At 43.0% G+C, this 18,532-nt stretch overlaps 1 protein-coding gene across 1 annotated transcript in view; it reads left to right on the top strand.

The window, feature by feature from the left end:
- The window catches only part of aldh8a1 (aldehyde dehydrogenase 8 family, member A1), a 64,664-nt gene extending 48,389 nt beyond the window's left edge, over nucleotides 1–16,275 (top strand). The window contains exons 6-7 of the mRNA XM_041188437.1: nucleotides 7,993–8,154; nucleotides 15,397–16,275. Of these exons, the coding sequence (XP_041044371.1) occupies nucleotides 7,993–8,154; nucleotides 15,397–15,849 (615 nt within the window). The 3' untranslated portion in view covers nucleotides 15,850–16,275. The remainder of the gene's footprint in view (nucleotides 1–7,992; nucleotides 8,155–15,396) is intronic.
- The last annotated feature ends 2,257 nt before the right edge of the window (nucleotides 16,276–18,532 follow it).

Below are 18,532 nucleotides of genomic sequence, written 5' to 3'. Positions count from 1 at the left end.
AACTTTTAAAACATGTATCGGTGCTGCACATGACTTATGATTGATACTTTAAAAGTTTCAATCCTATTTAAAAAACAATGCGAATGAATTATTCATGATACTCCCGCAATGTCCAAGTAAATAAAAATCATGAAAATGTTCCTGATTGGTTTAAAACATCAGATTTCCTAACTCTGGGTCTCCTTCCAGCTGTAATATTATGAACTGGGAGAACTGCCCGGGCTGGATTCACTTCTTCGGGTGAGAGTTTCGGCAGGGACTTCTGCTCATCCCTATAATGCTACGCTGACCCTGACCCAGTTTCATGGACTGGGAATTACTTCCAATGCACAGTAAACTCCTGGTGTGTGCGTTTGAGTATGTACCCTGTGATGGACTGGCAGCCTGTCCTGGGTTTACCCCTCCTAGTGCCCATTGCCTATCGGCATAGGCTCCGACTCCCTGTGGCCCTGAATTGGATAAAGTGGTTCTGGAAAAGTGAGTGAGTGAGTAAACTCCTGGTGGAATTTCCATTGCTAAAGAGGAAACTGGCAAGTTACTAGCTGTAAAGTACTAGTGGTGTTGCACAGGACCCACTGCTATCCCAGAAGGACACATCGGGCTTTTAACAGGTTATTTAGAGTCCTGAAGATGGTAAATTGGCTTCACTCTAAGGTTTTGGCAGAGGAAAATAGGCAGGATGGAAATTTGAGGGCACCAATGCATGACCCTCCTGCTCTTTATGGGAGGGGAGGGGAGCTGCTACCCGAGGGCTATTATCATGGTGGAATTTTCCATGCCTGTTGGCAGCGGGCATGTTTGGCGGCGTGAGCGGACAATATGGCGAGAAGGCCAAAAATTAGTTTCACGATGTCGTGAAGCCAGTTTGCGATCGTCAACTCTGCCCTTCAATGGCGGGCTGTGTTTCCCACTGCCGGACGTCAGGAACTTTATTTTAATACATCTGCATGTCATTATAAGCCCAGCTTGCAGGAATCATTCCCCCCCCCCGCCACGCTGGATCATCCGAGCACATCGAGGTGTTTCGCAATGTACAAAAGCGACGTGCACCTGGTGGTCTGCCCTTCACCCAGGGCTTCGAGGTTTGTTTGCCTACCTTTCATCAGGCAACACTCGCAGTCATCAGTGCCTGGCTTTGCAGAACCACATCCCTTTTAGGGGGAAAATGGGCAGGTCTCTACTTGCCAGACCAGCTGTAAGATGGGGGTGGCTTTTCAACAGCTGCATGGCTAGGGCTTGCTTGGGGAAGGGGGAGAAGTGGCCTCGGGCAAGGGAAGAGGCTGCAGGCGAGAGCTGTACTGGGGAAAGAGGGTATCCCAGGGTGTGTGTGGGGGCACAAATTGATCTGTGCAAATGGCCTCAAAATGGTGAGGGCTGAGGGGGCAGTCTCCAGAGGAGATGAGGCCAGATGGAGATGTGAGGGTATGTGTGTGAGAATGGGTGGTGATGTCCCTTGAGCTGGCTGTGAGTGAGATGTCAGTGAATGTGTGATAGGCTTGAGTGTGACAGTTTAGAATGATAAGATGGTTGCCTTACCCTGGTGGCACAGATGAGATCATTCATCCTCTTTCTGCACTGGATGGCCAACCTGTTCTGTCCAGCATTGGCACTGATGACCACTGCCATCACCTACCAAGTGCTGAGATTGCTGGACCTCCTGCGGCCAGAGTGGGGGTAGAGCACATCATGGCGGGCCTCCACGGTGTTCAAAATGCATCATTGAATCAAGGGGCTGCAGTCTTCTTGCCTTTTGGGACCATGTCTTCTTTCAGCAGTCCTGGGCTGGAATCACTGAGAGGCATGTGTGGGTCTGCACTTTAAATATGGCACTTGGCATGAGGAAGTGGCAAGGTGACGGCGTGGCGGGTTAATGAGAGCCCGCTCACCATCGAAATGGAATGCATGAGGCGGGATTGGGATGATACGGCAGGAAAAGCTGCCATTGCAGCTGGCTGGTAAAACGTTCCTTTTCCTGCCTGTTACCACACTTAGTGCAAATCTGGGACGATTCTGCCCTCAGGTTCCACTGCCATCTTGCTAGCTTTGGGAAATGGTGTTAAGTGGAGCAGACACCAGGCCCAGATCCTACACCCCTGCCCCCACCCACACAACTATTTGCACGTAGTGGTTAGGGAATGAGTGGTTACTGGTATCTGGCGGGAGTGGGTTGAAGAGGCAAATGTAAGTTGGACACTATCGGCATTCATTTCAAAAGAGGACACTTGTAGTAGCTGAAGGTATAGCCTTTCCTGCTGCCTATCAAGGGTCACGTGATGTTCTTGGATACTCCGACCAATGAGCTCTAAGCTCGAGTAATCTGGGGGGGTGGTACTTTCTGATGAGAGTCCTGATCGAGCATGTAGCATCTGAAAAGCTCTCTGTAATAAAGTTGATCTCTTTCTTGTTGAAACCTGTACAATCTGTCAAGTCATTACATTTGGCGATGAGAGTAAAATAGCTCCGACACTGCACCTGACCTTGTTAACATGACTACAACAAATCTTAAAAAAAACAAAAAACTATTCACAGTCATGTTACTATTCGGCAGTATCGATGCTTATGATGCAACTATGGAAGACTGGAGCCAGTATGTTGAGCGCCTTGTTTTTAACTTTGTAGCGAACTAAATTACCACAGAGGAAAAGCAGAAAGCAATCCTCTTGAGTGTATGTGGTAGCAAGACACACAATCTCATCCGCAGCCCGATAGCCCTGAACGTGCCCATTTCTAAATTCTTTAATGAATCAGTGGACCTTGTGAAAGCATATTTCCAGCTGAAGCCATCCATGATAATGCAGCGTTTTAATGCAGTGGTTTAATGCATATTAATGCAGTGGTTTAAGTTTAAGTCCAGAACTAGGGCCCCGGGAGAGTCCATCACAACCTATGTAGCGAAGCTGAAGCAGTTGACAGAACACTGTGATTTCGGGGACACACTCAATGATATGCTGCAGGACCGATTAGTTTGTGGAGTTGACGATGACAGCATTCAACACCGTTTACTCGCCGACCTCTACATCTTGAAGCACACCCTGGATATCTCCCTTGTCATGGAAAGAGCTGCGAGAGACTCACAGGCTTTACAACACATACAAACATGGCACTGTTCTTCATGTGGGTTGGGAACCTTCCCACCCAGCGTGTTGCGAAAACCAGAGACACAGCATCGAAGCGAGAGGCAATATCTGTGGTTAGAAACATGAAAAGGCCTAGTAGGAACACTTCAGCAGCGATTCCAAGGTTAATTTGTTATAGATATGGGGGTGACCACAGACCAGACAGTTGCAGTTTCAAGGAGGCAGAATGCCATTACAATCATAAGAAAGGTCACATAGTAAGGCCATGCAGGGTGAAGTCGAAACAGCCCGTAGAGCAGCAAACCAACATGTTTGAATTGAAAAATACAGCACAACCTGAATCCGCCGATACCAACATCTATTACCTGTATAACATCATCGCTGTAAAAACTGAGCCTATTACTATTACAACCCAAGTTATTAGGAAGCCACTAATATTGGAGGTAGATACAAGAGCCTCAACCACTGTGGTGGGAGAGCACCCATTTAAATCCCTAAATGAAGGTACCCAGCCACTGAAACTGGAGTGGACAATACACTGGAGAATCTATTCAGTAATAGGGCATTGCCAGGTATAGGCAACAGACAGCTCAGCTTCCAATGATAACAGTGACAGGAAAAGGACTTAGTCTTCAGGGTCAAGACGGGTTGCAGAAAATCAAACTTGGCTGGTCTGAAATATTTCTCCTAAAAACAGGAGGAGTTCCTGAATGGCTAAGGAAATACGACAGTGTATTTTGGGATGAATTAGGGAAATTAAAAAGCTTGCAAGCAAAAATGTATGTGGATCCTCAGGCGACGCCATGTTTCTTTAAGGCCGGACCTGTGCCCTATGCGTTGAAGGAGAAGGTGGATGCAGAATTGTGCTGGTTAGAAAAACTGGGCATCATGCAACCTGTCCAATTCTCAGAATGGACAGCACCCATAGTTTCAATGGTTAAGCCTGACCAAACCATACACATTTGTGGGGACTCAAAATCGACCGTAATCAAGGCAGCCAAACTAGATAAGTACCCCATTCTAAGGATAGATGACTTATGTGCAATACAAAAACAGAATTACCTGGAAAAACTCAGCAGAACTGGCAGCATCGGCGGAGAAGAAAAGAGTTGACGTTTCGAGTCCTCATGACCCTTCAACAGAACTGATTGACTGTTAGAAGAGGGGTGAAATATAAGCTGGTTTAAAGGTGTGGGGGGAGGGGGGGGAGAGAGAAGTGGAGGGGGTGGTGTGGTTGTAGGGACAAGCAAGCAGTGATAGGAGCAGATAATCAAAAGATGTCACAGACAAAGGAACAAAGAAGTGTTGAAGGTGGTGATATTATCTAAACGAATGTGCTAATTAAGAATGGATGGCAGGGCACTCAAGGTACAGCTCTAGTGGGGGTGGGGTGGAAAGACTAGCAGGGCATACAAGATTTAAAAATAATGGAAATAGGTGGGAAAAGAAAAATCTATAAAAATTATTGGAAAAAACAAAAGGAAGGGGGAAGAAACGGAAAGGGGGTGGGGATGGAGGAGGGAGTTCAAGATCTAAAGTTGTTGAATTCAATATTCAGTCCGGAAGGCTGTGAAGTGCCTAGTTCCTTCAGACTTATATGCAATGCTAGCTGGAGGCAAATCCTATACAAAACTGGATATGAGCCATGCTTACCAACAAATAGAACTGGATAGCACATCTAGAGAATACATGATTATTAACACAAACAAGGGTCTTTATCAGTACACTCGCCTACTCTTTGGATTATCGTCTGCACGCACAATCTTCCAAAGAACAATGGAGAGTCTTTTGTAAGGACTTCCCCGAGTGGTAGTATACATAGATGATGTTCTGAACATAGTTCAACCGAGACTGAATACTTGGCCAACCTGGAGTAGGCGCTAAGAAGGTTCATGGAAACCAGCGTTTGGTTAAAGAAGGAAAAATGCACATTTCAAGCACCAGAAGTCACTTACCTGGGTCATGGGGTGGACGCCATGGGTTTGCACCCAGTAGAAGGGAAAATTCGGACAATAAAAGATGCACTCTCACCGTCCAATGTAACAACTCAAATCCTTCCTGGATATGATTAACTATTATAGCCGCTTCTTGCCTAACCTCTCAACTGTGTTGGCACCATTACACTTGTAGTTAAAAAAAGAACCACTGTTGGTTGTAGAATTCGCAACAGGAAGAAGCTTTTGTGTAAGTAAAGAAACTGTTGCATTCATTGTGTTTATTGGTATACTACAACCCACCAAAAGAATTGGTATTAACATGTGATGCATCTCCTTATGGTGTAGGAGCTGTGTTATCACATAGAATGGAAAATGGATCAGAAAGGCCCATTGACTAGATCTCCAGAATCCTCTCTGCAGCCACGAAGGGTTAGTCCCTAGAAATGGAAGGTTTATTGGTGATATTCAGAGAGAAGAAATTCCCCCAGTATATGCACGGATGACATTGCACCATTGTGTTGGACCATAAACCATTAATGGGTTTATTCAGTGAGGATAAGGCCATTCCGCCAATAGCATCAGCAAGGATACAATGTTGGGCTTTGATATTATCTGCGTATGAGTATATCTTTATGTACCGTCCTGGATTGCATATTGCAAATATGAATGCACTCAGTCATCTGCTGTTACCAGATAGCATTGTATATGCTTCAGAAGAAGTACAAGAAGTTGTGCTAATCCTGAATTTCTTGGATCCTTCACCTGCGTATGTGAAGCAAATTAGAAATTGTATGAACAGAGATCCAATTTTGTCGAAAGTCAGAGACCTTTCTTTTCAAGGGTGGTCAAATTCGTTTGTATCTGAAGAGATGAGACCATTCCATGCCCGAGAAACAGAGTTAAGTTGTCATGATGACATTTTATTTTGGGGATCAAGAGTTGTCGTCCCTTCGCAAGGAAGAGAACCATTCTTGACAGAGCTCCACAGTGCGCATCCAGGCATGTCAAAGATTAAAGTACTCGTGCAAAGCTATGTCTGGTGGCCAGGCATTGATAGTGACATTGAAAGCATGGTCAAGCACTGTCTCCATTGTCAGCAACAACAGAAGTTGCCTGTTTCAGCTCCACTGCATCTGTGGGAGTGGTTTGGTTGACCCTGGGTTTTTTTGACTCTGTAGGACTATTCTTAGGTACTACGTTTGTGTTGATCGTAGATGCACACTCTAAATGGATGGATGCAGACAAAGTCAAATCACCAACATCGAGTACAATTATCGAGAAGTTGTGTTACTGTTTTAGCATACATGGCCTGCTGGAAATTGTCATTTTGGATAACAGTACAGTCTTTACCAGTGCAGAGTTTTGGAGATTCATAAATTTAAATGGATCAGACATATTAAAACAGCTCCATGCCATCCCTAATCAAATGGTTTAGCTGAGAGAGCTGTGCAAATCTTCAAATCTGGAAGGAAGAGGTTATTAGAAGGTACTCTAGAAACTCAACTTTCTCACTTTCTTCTCAGTTATCCTACAACGCCTCATCTGACTATAGGTTCAACACTGTCTGAATTATTAATAAAACACCGCTCACATACAAGGTTAAGTCTGGTGTTTCCAAAGTTAGAGAGGAAGGGAGAGTGGCATCAGAGTAATCAAAAATTGAGTCACGATATTCACAACAAAGCTCGCACATCCAGTGTAGGAGACAAAGTATATATGCAGAATTTCGGGTTGGGTTCCTGGAACCATTGTCTCAGAGCCTGGTCCCTTATCCTTCCAGTTGGAAGTGGAAGACAGAATCGTGATAGACAGACATTCCAACAACCAACTAATCCGCCTGTGATTAACATCGAACCATTAATCCCTGAGGTGACAGATCGACCTAGAAGAGACATGCCCAATGTCTCTGTAGAGTTGCCAAACCCAGAACTGCCATTTTCTAATGGTGTATCTCGTGCTGTAGTTCTTGATCATGTTGACCTGTGGAGGAGTCTCAAGTGGTAGAGCTACACCGCTCTAACTGACTAAGGAGAGCACCTCAGGGACTTAATCTTTAATCACCTGAAGATGTATATATGTATATGTTGTTGGATATTCAAATGTTTTCTGTAAATAGAAACTGTAAAAAACTAAAGGGGGAGGAAATGTAGTAACTGAAGTTATAGCTTCTCTTGTTGTCTATCGGGTCACGTGATGTTCTTGGAGGCTCCGGCCAATAAGCCCTAAGCATGGGTAATCCGGTGGGGGCGGAGCTTCCTGACGAGAGTCCTGATCGAGCATGTAGCATCTGACAAGCTCTTTAAAAAGTTTATCTGTTTCTTATTGAAATCTGTCTGCTTTGTCAAGTCATTGTAACACTTCTTTGCACCAGTTTGTTTGGACCAGCTTATTTGTTTTTCTGGTCAGGCGACACTAGATTGTACCAGCCTGGAAACCAGTGTATATCCCCTAGAGGGTAGAGACAGTTGCTCTCTATCAGTGATGTCACCAGAGAACCTGGAGACAAGTAGACCCAAAATAGGAGGTCTCCTTTGGGGTAAGATATTCAAGATATTTTTAAACGGTAAAGCAATAATTTATGATTGTAATTTCTCTGCATGTTTAAATTGCAGAGCACCTTGGGCAATGTAGCGCCCCTGAACATTTCTTCCCTCTTAAGATGTTTAGACCTTTAATCTCTGTATTAATTATTTCTAAGTCCTAGCATTCTCAATGTAAACAATATAACTTCATGAGTGATTATTTCTGACTATACAGTGCCTGAGATTCTATTGCACTTTATGAAATGTTCCATAACAAAACAAGTGTTTAGTTTGCGCCTGACTTTTATCTCCTTCTCCTGAAATAATCATGATTAAAGTAAAGCTGTGTTTTATGTGCTCGATGATATAAATTGATCATTCTTTGTCTTCCCACCCCACATTCCATTTATTACCTAGAGTAGAGTGTAGCTGAAGACTTATTTTCTCTTTTGACAGGGTGAAGTCTGCCTGTGTACAAGTCGAATTTTTGTGCAGAAGAACATTTACAATCAGTTCTTGGAGAGGTTTGTGGAGAGTGCCAGAAAATGGAAGGTTGGCATTCCTTCTGATCCAACTGTCAATATGGGTGCTCTAATTAGCAAAGAGCATCTAGAAAAGGTTTGTATGCTGGGGCTTCAATTAAATAGAAACATAATTTAAAAAAAAAAATCCTTGAAGAATTTAATTTCCTATTTTTCATCTTTGATGAATTAATAAAAATAAAATTTGCTGTTCAGCAAGCACAAGTTTAATATGCTTTGTATTTAAGTTGGTTTCTTTTTTTAAAAGAAGTGCCTTTTGAATTTTTATGTGTTTTCTGCTGCACTTCCTATCCAGCTGCTGGACTTGCAGCAGAAGTCCATGGAAGTGGCCCAGAACCTGGATCCTGAGCTTTGTTAGGAGTTTGCATGTTGGTTTGTGTAGAGTGGAACCACTGTCAAGCTGGAGTAAGGGTACTACATCAATGGAGGTGGGGATCCCGCTTCCTACATACATTCACCCTCCTGAGGACCCCAGCATCACAGATGTCAGTCTTCAGCTAATTCAATTCACTCCACGTGATATCAAGAAATAGCTGAAGGCACTGGATATTGCAAAGGCTATGGGCCCTCACAACATTCTCACAATAGTACTGAAGACTTATACTCAAGAACTAGCCACGTCCCTATCCAGGCTGTTCCACTACAGCTACAATGCTGGCATCTACCTGGCAATGTGGAAAATTGTCCAGGTACGTCCTGTCCACAAAAAGTAGGACAAATCCAACCCAGCCAATTATCGCCCCACCAGTCTATTCTTGATCATTAGCATCGACAATGCTATCAAGTGGTACTTACATAGCAATAACTTGCTCACTGACGCTCAGTTTGGGTTCCCTCAGCTCCTGACCTTATTACAGCTTTGGTCTAAACATGGACAAAAGAGCTGAACCCAAGAGATGAGGTGAGAGTGAGTGCACTTATCTTCAAGGCAGCATTTGACCGAGTGTGGCATCAAAGAGCCCTAGCAAAACTAGAGTCAATAGGAATCAGGGAGAACTCTCCACTGGTTGGAGTCATACCTAAGGAAGATGGTTGTGGTTGTTGGCGGTCGATCATCTCAGTCTCAAGACACTGCTGCAGGAATTCATCAGGGTAGTCTTCCAGGCTGCTTCACCAATGACCTTCCTTCCATCATAAGGTCAGAAATGGGGATGTTTGCTGATGATTACACAATGTTCAGCACCATTTGTGACACTGAAGCAATCTGTGCCCATATGTAGCAATACCTGGACAATACCTAGGCTTGGGTTGATAAGTGGCAGGTAACATTCATGCCACACTAGTGCCAGGCAATGACCATCTCCAACCATCGCCCTTGACATGGCATTACCATCACTGAATACCCCATTATTAACATCCTGGGGTTACCATTGACCAGAAACTGAACTGAACTAGCCATTTAAATACTGTGGCTACAAGAACAGGGCAGAGGCTAGGGATTCTGCAGAGAATAACTCACCTCCTGACTCTCCAAAGCCTGTCCACCATCTACAAGGCACAAGTCAGGAGTGTGATGGAATACTCCCCACTTGCCTGGATGAGTGCAGCTCCCACAATGCTCAAGAAGCTTGACACCATCCAGGGCAAAGCAGTCCGCTTGTTTGGCACCACATCCACAAACATTCACTCCCTCTATTACCGATGCAGAGTAGCAGCAGTGTGTACCATCTACAAGATGCACTGCAGAAATTCACCTAGGCACCTTAGGCAGCATCTTCCAAACCCATGACCACTACCATCTAGAAGGACAAGAGCAGCAGACACATGGGATTTTCAGGATGGCGGCTGGTGACTAGGGGTCAGTGTTGGGACCACAACTTTTCACTTTATACATTAATGATCTAGATGAAGGAACTGAGGACATCCTGGCTAAGTTTGCAGATGGTATAAAGATAGGTGGAGGGACAGGTAGTATTGAGGAGGCGGGGAGGCTGCAGAAGGATTTGGACAGGTTAGGAGAATGGGCAAAGAAGTGGCAGATGGAATACAACATGGGGAAGTGTGAGGTCATGCACTTTGGTAGGAAGAATAGAGGCATTGACTATTTTCTAAATGTGGAGTTTATAAGGATGAGGGGGGATCTGATTGAAACTTACAGAATACTGAAAGGCCTGGATAGAGTGGACGTGGGGAAGATGTTTCCATTAGTAGGAGAGACTAGGACCCAAGGGCACATCCTCAGAGTAAAGGGAAGACCTTTTAGAACAGAGATGAGGAGAAACTTCTTTAGCCAGAGGGTGGTGAATCTGTGGAATTCATTGCCACAGAAGGCTGTGGAGGCCAGGTCATTGAGTGTATTTAAGGCCGAGATAGATAGGTTCTTGATTGGTAAGAGGATCAAAGGTTACGGGGAGAAGGCAGAAGAATGGGTTTAATTAACTTATCAGCCATGATTGAATGGCGGAGCAGACTCGATGGGCCGAATGGCCTAATTTCTGCTCCTATGTCTTATGGTCTTATGGGAACACCACCACTTGGACGTTCCCCTCCAAGTCGCTCACCATCCTGACTTGGAAATATATCTGTGTTCCTTCACTGTTGCTGGGTCAAAATTCTGGAACTACCTAACGGCACTGGGTGTTCCTACATCTCATGGACTGTAGCGGTTCAAAAAGGCAGCTCATCACCACTTTCTCAAGGGCAATTAGGGATGGACAATAAGTGCTGACTTAGCCAGTGATGCCCACATCCTACGAGTGAATTTATAAAATACATTTAGTTAAAATTCACGGACTCAAAGGCAAATCAGTGACTTGGTTAACAAGTTGATTGGTTGGTGGGGGATGGCGGAGGTGTCTGGTTAGCTCAGTTGGCTAGATGGCTAGTAATTGGTTCAGAATAGCTCCAACAGTGCAGGGTTTGATTTCTGTTCCAGCTGAGATAGACTTTGGGCCTGCCTCCTGTAGTAAAGTCATGGCATAAGCTGTGTTTTAGCAGCCCTCGAATGATTGGGGAGGATGCTACCTGGAGAAGAAGTAGAAGAATGAGGTTGGTTAGGCATGAAAAGACAAAGTGACAGGATAATGGATATGGGCTTGAATTGGAAGGAATTGTCTGATATTGTCCCAAAAGATCAGTGCTGGGACTTCAACCATCCATTTGAACTGTAAGATTTCAGGTTAATTACAATTGTCAGACTGAGTTGGTAGAGCTGCTATTAAAGGGGACCCTAATTTCAGACTATCTACAAACCACGCTGGGCCTGAGTATGTTGTCATAAGCTTCACAGAATTGCTTAAGTTAATCACAATAAGTACAGAAACCTGATACTTAATGAAGGCGATGATATACAGACAGTTCACTCTGGAACACTAGCTCGTGATCCTCTGATTGACTGTGGTGCTGTCTCTTGCTGTGTTCTGTTGACTGTAATCTATCTTCTTTGAACACTGCGCCAAGAGGCTCCAAGGGCTCTTTCTTTATGCTCTTTTAGATGCAGCCCATGTGCATGATCAGTGGTATTCCTGAGCTCTCATTGGTTTAGGTAGCACTTTATCAGTCTCTGATTGGTTTCTTAAGGGTGATGGTCATCCCCTGATGTCACTTCTGTTATCTCCTGACTGGTTTCCTAAGATGCCAGATATCTGTGGGATCATCTCTCTCATTATAGTTTTTTCCCCCCAGTTATTTCATTAAATTTTCTGGCTTTCTTCTGAGATAATGGGGCACCTCAAGGTATTTTTGGTATCTACTTATTTGAGATAGGGGAGCTTGTGGTGTCAGTGTACTAATGATTAACATAAATTCCTAATTGGTGTATAGGTATCCTGTAGATTTTCCATTAAGACAGGTGCTTATCAGCATGTTGCAAGTGTATGTTCTCATAGTGAATGTAAGTGCTTAGAACAAAGCTAATTAAAAAGGTATCATATGGCATACAACCTTAACCTGATTCAGAGATTAGAAAAGTCACTCCATAAGCATTTATAGACAATTAGTATGTTAAAGCTGAGGTAGCAAAATACACTTATAAAATACAGCATGATACATTCAATTAAGACATGTTCATAAGGATAAGTCAAAAGAACTACATAGCTACAAAAACTGAATGCAGAATTTAGCTCCTAAATCCATAGAACAACAGGGTACATGCATTTGTTATACATTTTGAAAGGCAGTAACTACTTCCCTTTAAGGCTACACATTGAAACAAAAGTATAGGTTTGTACCAGCCTAGGGTCATGTGGTGTATTTTCACCTGCCAAATAAGAATACGTCTGTGGTCAAAGGCTCTTATGGCGTAATAATGGCCTACATTGACCATAATTACACAGAATGATATTAGATTAATTGATTAAAATATCTTGGTCACCTAATCATTAAATGTGGCTAAACTACAAACTAATTATTAAACATGGCCTTTTTTGTAATTATTTTCTGTCTGTCCATGAGCTCCTAGTAAGTTTGTACATACCTAAAATTCTAGATGGAGATGGCTCCTGCCATTATTGCCTTTCTCAAGAATCTCAAAGGTTACATTTTTAACTAATATTGGTTACTTATTTCTGCTTCGGCAGGATTTGCGGCATGGTCCTGTTTGTTCCTGGTCCTACTTGCCAAACATTCCTTTTCAAGCTTGACTAGGCAAAGATCAGCGGTTGCTCTTACCTTATCCTTTCTATTCACCTTTGCACATTCCAGCAGAACTTCTACATTCGGCAAGGTTCCTACATTGACCAAATTAACCACATGCATTGCTTCTTGGTATTCCACAGTTTATAAGTAAAATAAGAAATAGAAATCACATGAACCAACAGAGGTATTGAGGCTCAGTAGATAGCGCCCCTGCTTCTGAGCCAGAAGCTCTGAGTTCAATTCCCACTCCAGCACTTGTTGGCCATGGAAAGAGTGTTCATGATGTGGTTCCACAGGTTAATCCTTCCAACACTTCCCCCAGTATTCCCCAAAGTGGGATGAATGTGTGTGTGAAGATATCAAACAAACAAAGCATTCACAATATTTATTGATGTTTTTAAGATATTGTAATAGAGGATCAAATGTCCAAGTTTGCTGTTGACACAAAAATAAGTGGTAAATATCTATTTTAGACAGGAGCATAAACTAACAATGAAAGATTAATGGATTAAGTGAATGGCGAATTGTGGCGGATGAATTTCAACACAGGTACATGTGAGTTCTTCAGTTTTGAACCAAAAAAGGATAGGGTGGAAAACAAGAAATAGTGGAGAATGAAGGATGTGCAAAGATCACCAGAATGTAGTGATCAGGTACAAAGGAATCAAAAAGGCTAATGGAATGTTAACCTTTGTTCCTGGAGGGCTAGAAGATAAAGTGGAGGATTTCTTTTTGACAGCTATACACAACCCTGATCAGATTACATATGAAGTACCGTGTACAGTTCACACCTTATAAAGGATATATTTTACCCTGAAGGAAGCAACTGGATTCCACTCGGGTGGGGGTCTTCAGGACAACGTGGCAGCCTAGACCTCTGAATTGACATACTTATTGGGCCACTTATAAAGAAGTCTGAAGGGCAGAAATAAAGGTTCCTTCTTTGAGTGAATGAGGCTGGGCAGCCTTTCACCAAGATGGTAGAAGGCTGCAGAGTTACTGGACCCAGGGCTAATTGCCATACTCAGCAGAAAGGCCCCAGTTTGATCCCTGTTTTGTTCTGAGTCAACTGATCTAACCCTATGTAGCAGGAAGCAAGCTACAATTGACCCCATTCCCTATGAGCTAGGGAAGGGAACGTTTCAGCCATGGTACCTGCAGCCAAACACAATGCAGTAACTCCTGCTGGAAATATGTGTGGAAGATGAGCAAGGGTAAGACCAGGCACATCTATAATACCATGGCCAAATAGGAAGCCATCACACTGGCCTGGGTTTTCATCCTCGAGGTGGGTAGCGGGAGTTGGAAAAATTCCCAGGCGAAAGTGCCCTCAAAGGTGGGATCGTCATTGCCGGGGGGAAGGTGCAGGCTAGGTAGGCCAGCTGACCCATAAAAAAGTTTGGAAGCAGCCACAGGGCTGCCGGATGTGGAGGTGGGCTGTTTTAATGGCCCACCTAAATGCAGTGGAACTTTGTCCCAGTTAAAATAAAAACACACAGACCTTCCAACCCTCAAACCCTCCAAACATTCCCATGCCCCATCCATACCACTTCACGTCCCACCCACCCCCTATAGCCCTTCATGTTCCCTATGCCAAGCTCTGCCCTTCCACCCACCCTTCCATGGACCCTCAACCACCCTATGCCAAGCTATGGCATTTCCATGCCCATTGACTCACTCTACACTATATAGAACCAATTAACCTTAAGGTGATAGTAGGATGTGTAAAAAAAACTTTTAAAAAAGTAATTCATTCATAACTTTCTACTATATTAAAAACAGTCATTTCACTCGAAACCAATAAAAGTGTTGATCATCCAGACCTTTAAAGTAGCAATAGTAAAACCACAAACTCTTGAAACCACTTAATGTTGTGCAAACAAATATTGTGGGCAGAATCTTCTGGTCGGCGTGCAGGGGTGGACCCCGCACACCGACCCGTAAAATGATGCTTGGTGATATCGAGCATGTGTCCCGACTTCACTGCACGTCATTCCAATCTTCAGTTCGGCGGGTGTGCACCGGATTTGGCTGCGCGCCCGTCAGACTGTCGAAGGCTTATTAAGGCCATTAATTACCTAATTGAAGTAGTTGTCAGGGCTGCCCGTCCAACCTTAAGGTTGGTGTGCAGGCAAAGAGCCCAGACGGCCTTCACATTTTTCATGGAACCTTATTCATGGGCGTGTTCTTGAGATAGGCACAGTCTGGTTCCTCCATCTTGCTGATCATAGTTGAATCCACAAGAGAAGCCATGTGACTTTTGGGAGCTATGTTTTTTAAAGTTCCTTTGTGTCCATTTTTTAATAAGGAGATTACAGTTTGTTACAAAAAACTATAATATTATAATTACATGTTTGTGACAACCCTACACCTTTGCCACCTTCTCTGGCTCTGCTCCTGTATCCCAGCTTTGGCTTCCTTTGCAATCTTCCCTCTCTCCCTTCACTCTATATGCAGTGACAGGGCATTCATCATTTGGGTTGTAGACATTGGATCTCTCTCCCTAAACTCTTCCGCCTAGCTACCTCTCCCCACCTTTTATGACCATGCCTTTTGTCCCTTCCACCAAATCTATTGCTACCCAGCATCTATTCTTGCCCTTATACACCTGCAGAACATTCTACTGTGGCAAAGGCACCATATACTTGCAAGTTTAACAGTAGGTATTGTTGGATGAATTTTATATCAATAATGAAATGGGTCCTTTTGGCAATAACAATGAATTCACTGTTTCCCTGAACAGGTAAAGAGCTATGTCAATCTAGCCAAGAATGAAGGAGCTAAAGTCCTCTGTGGTGAAGGGATTGATTCCTTGGAAGTTCCTGATAAAAACAAAATGGGCTATTTTTTATTGCCCACAGTAATCACGGAAATAAAGGACAGCTCACGCTGTATGCAAGAGGAGATCTTTGGTCCAGTTACCTGTGTAGTTCCCTTTGAAACTGAAGAAGAGGTTATTCAGCGAGCAAATAATGTGAAATATGGCTTGGCTGCTACTGTGTGGTCCCAAGATATAGGCCGCATATATCGGGTTGCCAAGAAGCTTCATACCGGCATGGTATGGACTAATTGCTGGCTTATTCGTGACTTGAATTTGCCGTTTGGTGGTGTGAAAGCCTCTGGAATTGGCAGGGAAGGGGGCAAAGACTCATTTGAGTTTTTCACAGAGGTCAAAACTATTACTATAAAACACTGACTCTTCACACATAATGAGTGAGTGATACACTAGCTTAAAAAATAATTGTTTTAAATGCAAAAATAAATATAGGAAAATGTTATTTAAATTATATCCATCAGTTGTAATTGTGTGGAATGATGGGCAGAGAAAGAATAGCCGTGCCTCAGCGCTGAGCACAGAGATATATTTACATACATGTATTAACATCAATATTTCAAGAAACATAGGCCTCCAAGAGGATAAACTGACATCTTCCTGCCCTCTGAGCCTCCTCAAGGAATAGAGCAGGGGAAGGAATACCATTAAACAATAATTCATAACTAATAGTAATGCTTTATCAGAGTGATGTTACTGTGATTCTTAGGAACAATCATGTTGTACTAGTCAGGTACTGATCTGCAGTGTTGGCCATACATTGTGAGAAGAGGCAAAGCCTTAAGAATATGTCATATTGTTTATCATCAGAATACATTAAAAATATAAAATGTAATTTTGAAAAATAAAGTGAGTTATGAATTATATTCTAGTTTTGTTTATTCTAAGGTCCAGTAAGTTGTCTGAGCATAGACTGTGATGGGTGACATATTGGTTCAGCACTTCCTTTCATTTCTGATATGAGATGTGATGAAAGACTTGTCTCTCTGCTGAAAATGGGACCCTAAATGAAATGTTTTGTACGCTGGCTTGTTCTATGCCATGTCATCAGAAATTAGTCTGTTTCTGCACCTTGGCTGTTCTGGCTGAGCCGTTAGACCATTCATTTCCATTAGTCATTGGCAAGACTGGCATTCTGCCATGAAGTTTTGTGTTCGCTCCACTGGTGAAGGAGTACTCTGTCTAGTGGCCTAGGATTTTAAAGTCTGGATTCTCTGACTGGTGTTATTTTAATGCAAGTGATAACCCATTTATTTACATGTGATATCATCAATTGTTAAGTTACACTGATCAAGAAATCCAAGCTTAAGTGTGGGTCTAATGCTTTTCCTTTCCACACGTCATGAAGAGCAAGTGGAAGAAAATGCATAATGGGAAACTAACTGAAATTTGGTTGGGTGTTGGGTTTCAGACCTCATTAATGTCAAGCTGGAATGAACAGTCAGCTGGCCAAGAGTAATCAAAGATTATTGCGGGCTAGAGTCAAAGTGATGTTTGGATAAGTGAGGGCTAGAATCAGAGTCAGAGGCTGGGAATGGGGATTAGAGGCGGAAGCTCTGGAGATAGGATGAAAGGAAGGGGAAGAGGAATTGGTGGCAGCCGAGAGGAGAGCAGATGTATAACCTGTTGCTCTCAGTTCCATATTCGGATAAGTAAATATCAAAAGCTTAACTTTTTGGCTGTAGGTGAACACATGATCTGCACTTATTTAGTGCCAAGGCTGGCTGTCAAAGGGTAAATCAATCCTGCAATGGAGGTCTCCAACAGCCGGTACGCCTCTTATTGCATTTGCTCCATGACTAAGCACTTGGGCATTTTTTTCTCTTTTCCCAATATGACAGGCCGTGCAATTTTTGGCCATAAATGCCTACATGCCTTATGCTCGCCATGGGCTTAGTAGGCTGTTTAGTGTCTGAAAGATGATTGATGCATAGACAAGTTTATAGGCCTTGGAGTGGTTGTAATGGCTTTGTTGAGTTACTCTGGAAACCATTCTAAAGCTAAAGGCAGAAAATTGAGGAGCAAATTAACTAGTTAACAATATTTCCTTAATTTACATTAATTACCCACATTGAATTTAATGCTCCCATGGGCACAGAATGCAGGCAAAAGTTGCCTACTATAAGTTCTTTATGTGGTAAAGCTTTTGCACTTATATAAGGTGGAATGTGTGCTGACTATAAGCTCTTCTCAATCCATAACCTTCAAATGAGTAGCTGTGTACAATCTACAGTATGTGTCAGCATCCTTAAAGTTCTTCTTTTGTTGACAATTTAATATCTCAGGTTTTTCTTAAGCTCTGGTTTTGAAGTAAAAATATAGGAGAAATTCTAAGGGTGTAGAGGAAGCAAATCCCAAGACACCCAAGTAAATTTGGAGTCGGTAAGAATAGGTATTTACTTGAGTCGTTACCAAAACTCAAAAACAAAAATAATTGACAAAATGCAGTTAAACTAAGCAACCACCCATAATTATTTATAACATGGTTCATGGACACCATTTTTACGATGCTCAATAAAAGCTGTTTATAAAATGTCCAGTTTAATTATTACCCTATTGTAAAATCAGATCTAGTAAGCACTGGCGCCCAAAATTATCTATGATGCTTTGCCAAATAATTGGGCTTTGCTATAAAGCAGCATTAAAAATACAGGGAAGACTCCAAAACCTCTATAGCAGATGGAAAACTGTAAGTATGTTTCATACTGCAATAAATTCAGTTTTTGCAGCACTTTCGCTTCTGAGTTTGTCGGTTTAAGTCCTATGCCAGAGGCTTGAGCACATAACTTGGTTGACACTTAAGTTGCTGTACTAGGAGGGAAATACACCCATGGCTCATGACACCCCTCTTCAACCCTTCCACACCTGAGCAATCAAAGCCAAGGTCCAGCAATGAGCATAACAAGCTGAAGCAAGGGGTTTTGGTGAGTCAGGTGCTCGCTTAAATTACCCCACAAAACATCTCCTACTTTATAGTGATGTGTTGCACCTGGCACCATGCCACCATTCAGAGAAGCCTGTATTTGGAGCAGGTAGAGCAACAGCA

The sequence above is a fragment of the Carcharodon carcharias genome, chromosome 5 (genome assembly GCF_017639515.1).
Source record: "Carcharodon carcharias isolate sCarCar2 chromosome 5, sCarCar2.pri, whole genome shotgun sequence".
Lineage (NCBI taxonomy): Eukaryota > Metazoa > Chordata > Chondrichthyes > Lamniformes > Lamnidae > Carcharodon > Carcharodon carcharias.
Note: the sequence above shows the minus strand (reverse complement) of the source record. Positions and strands in the feature narration are given on the sequence as shown.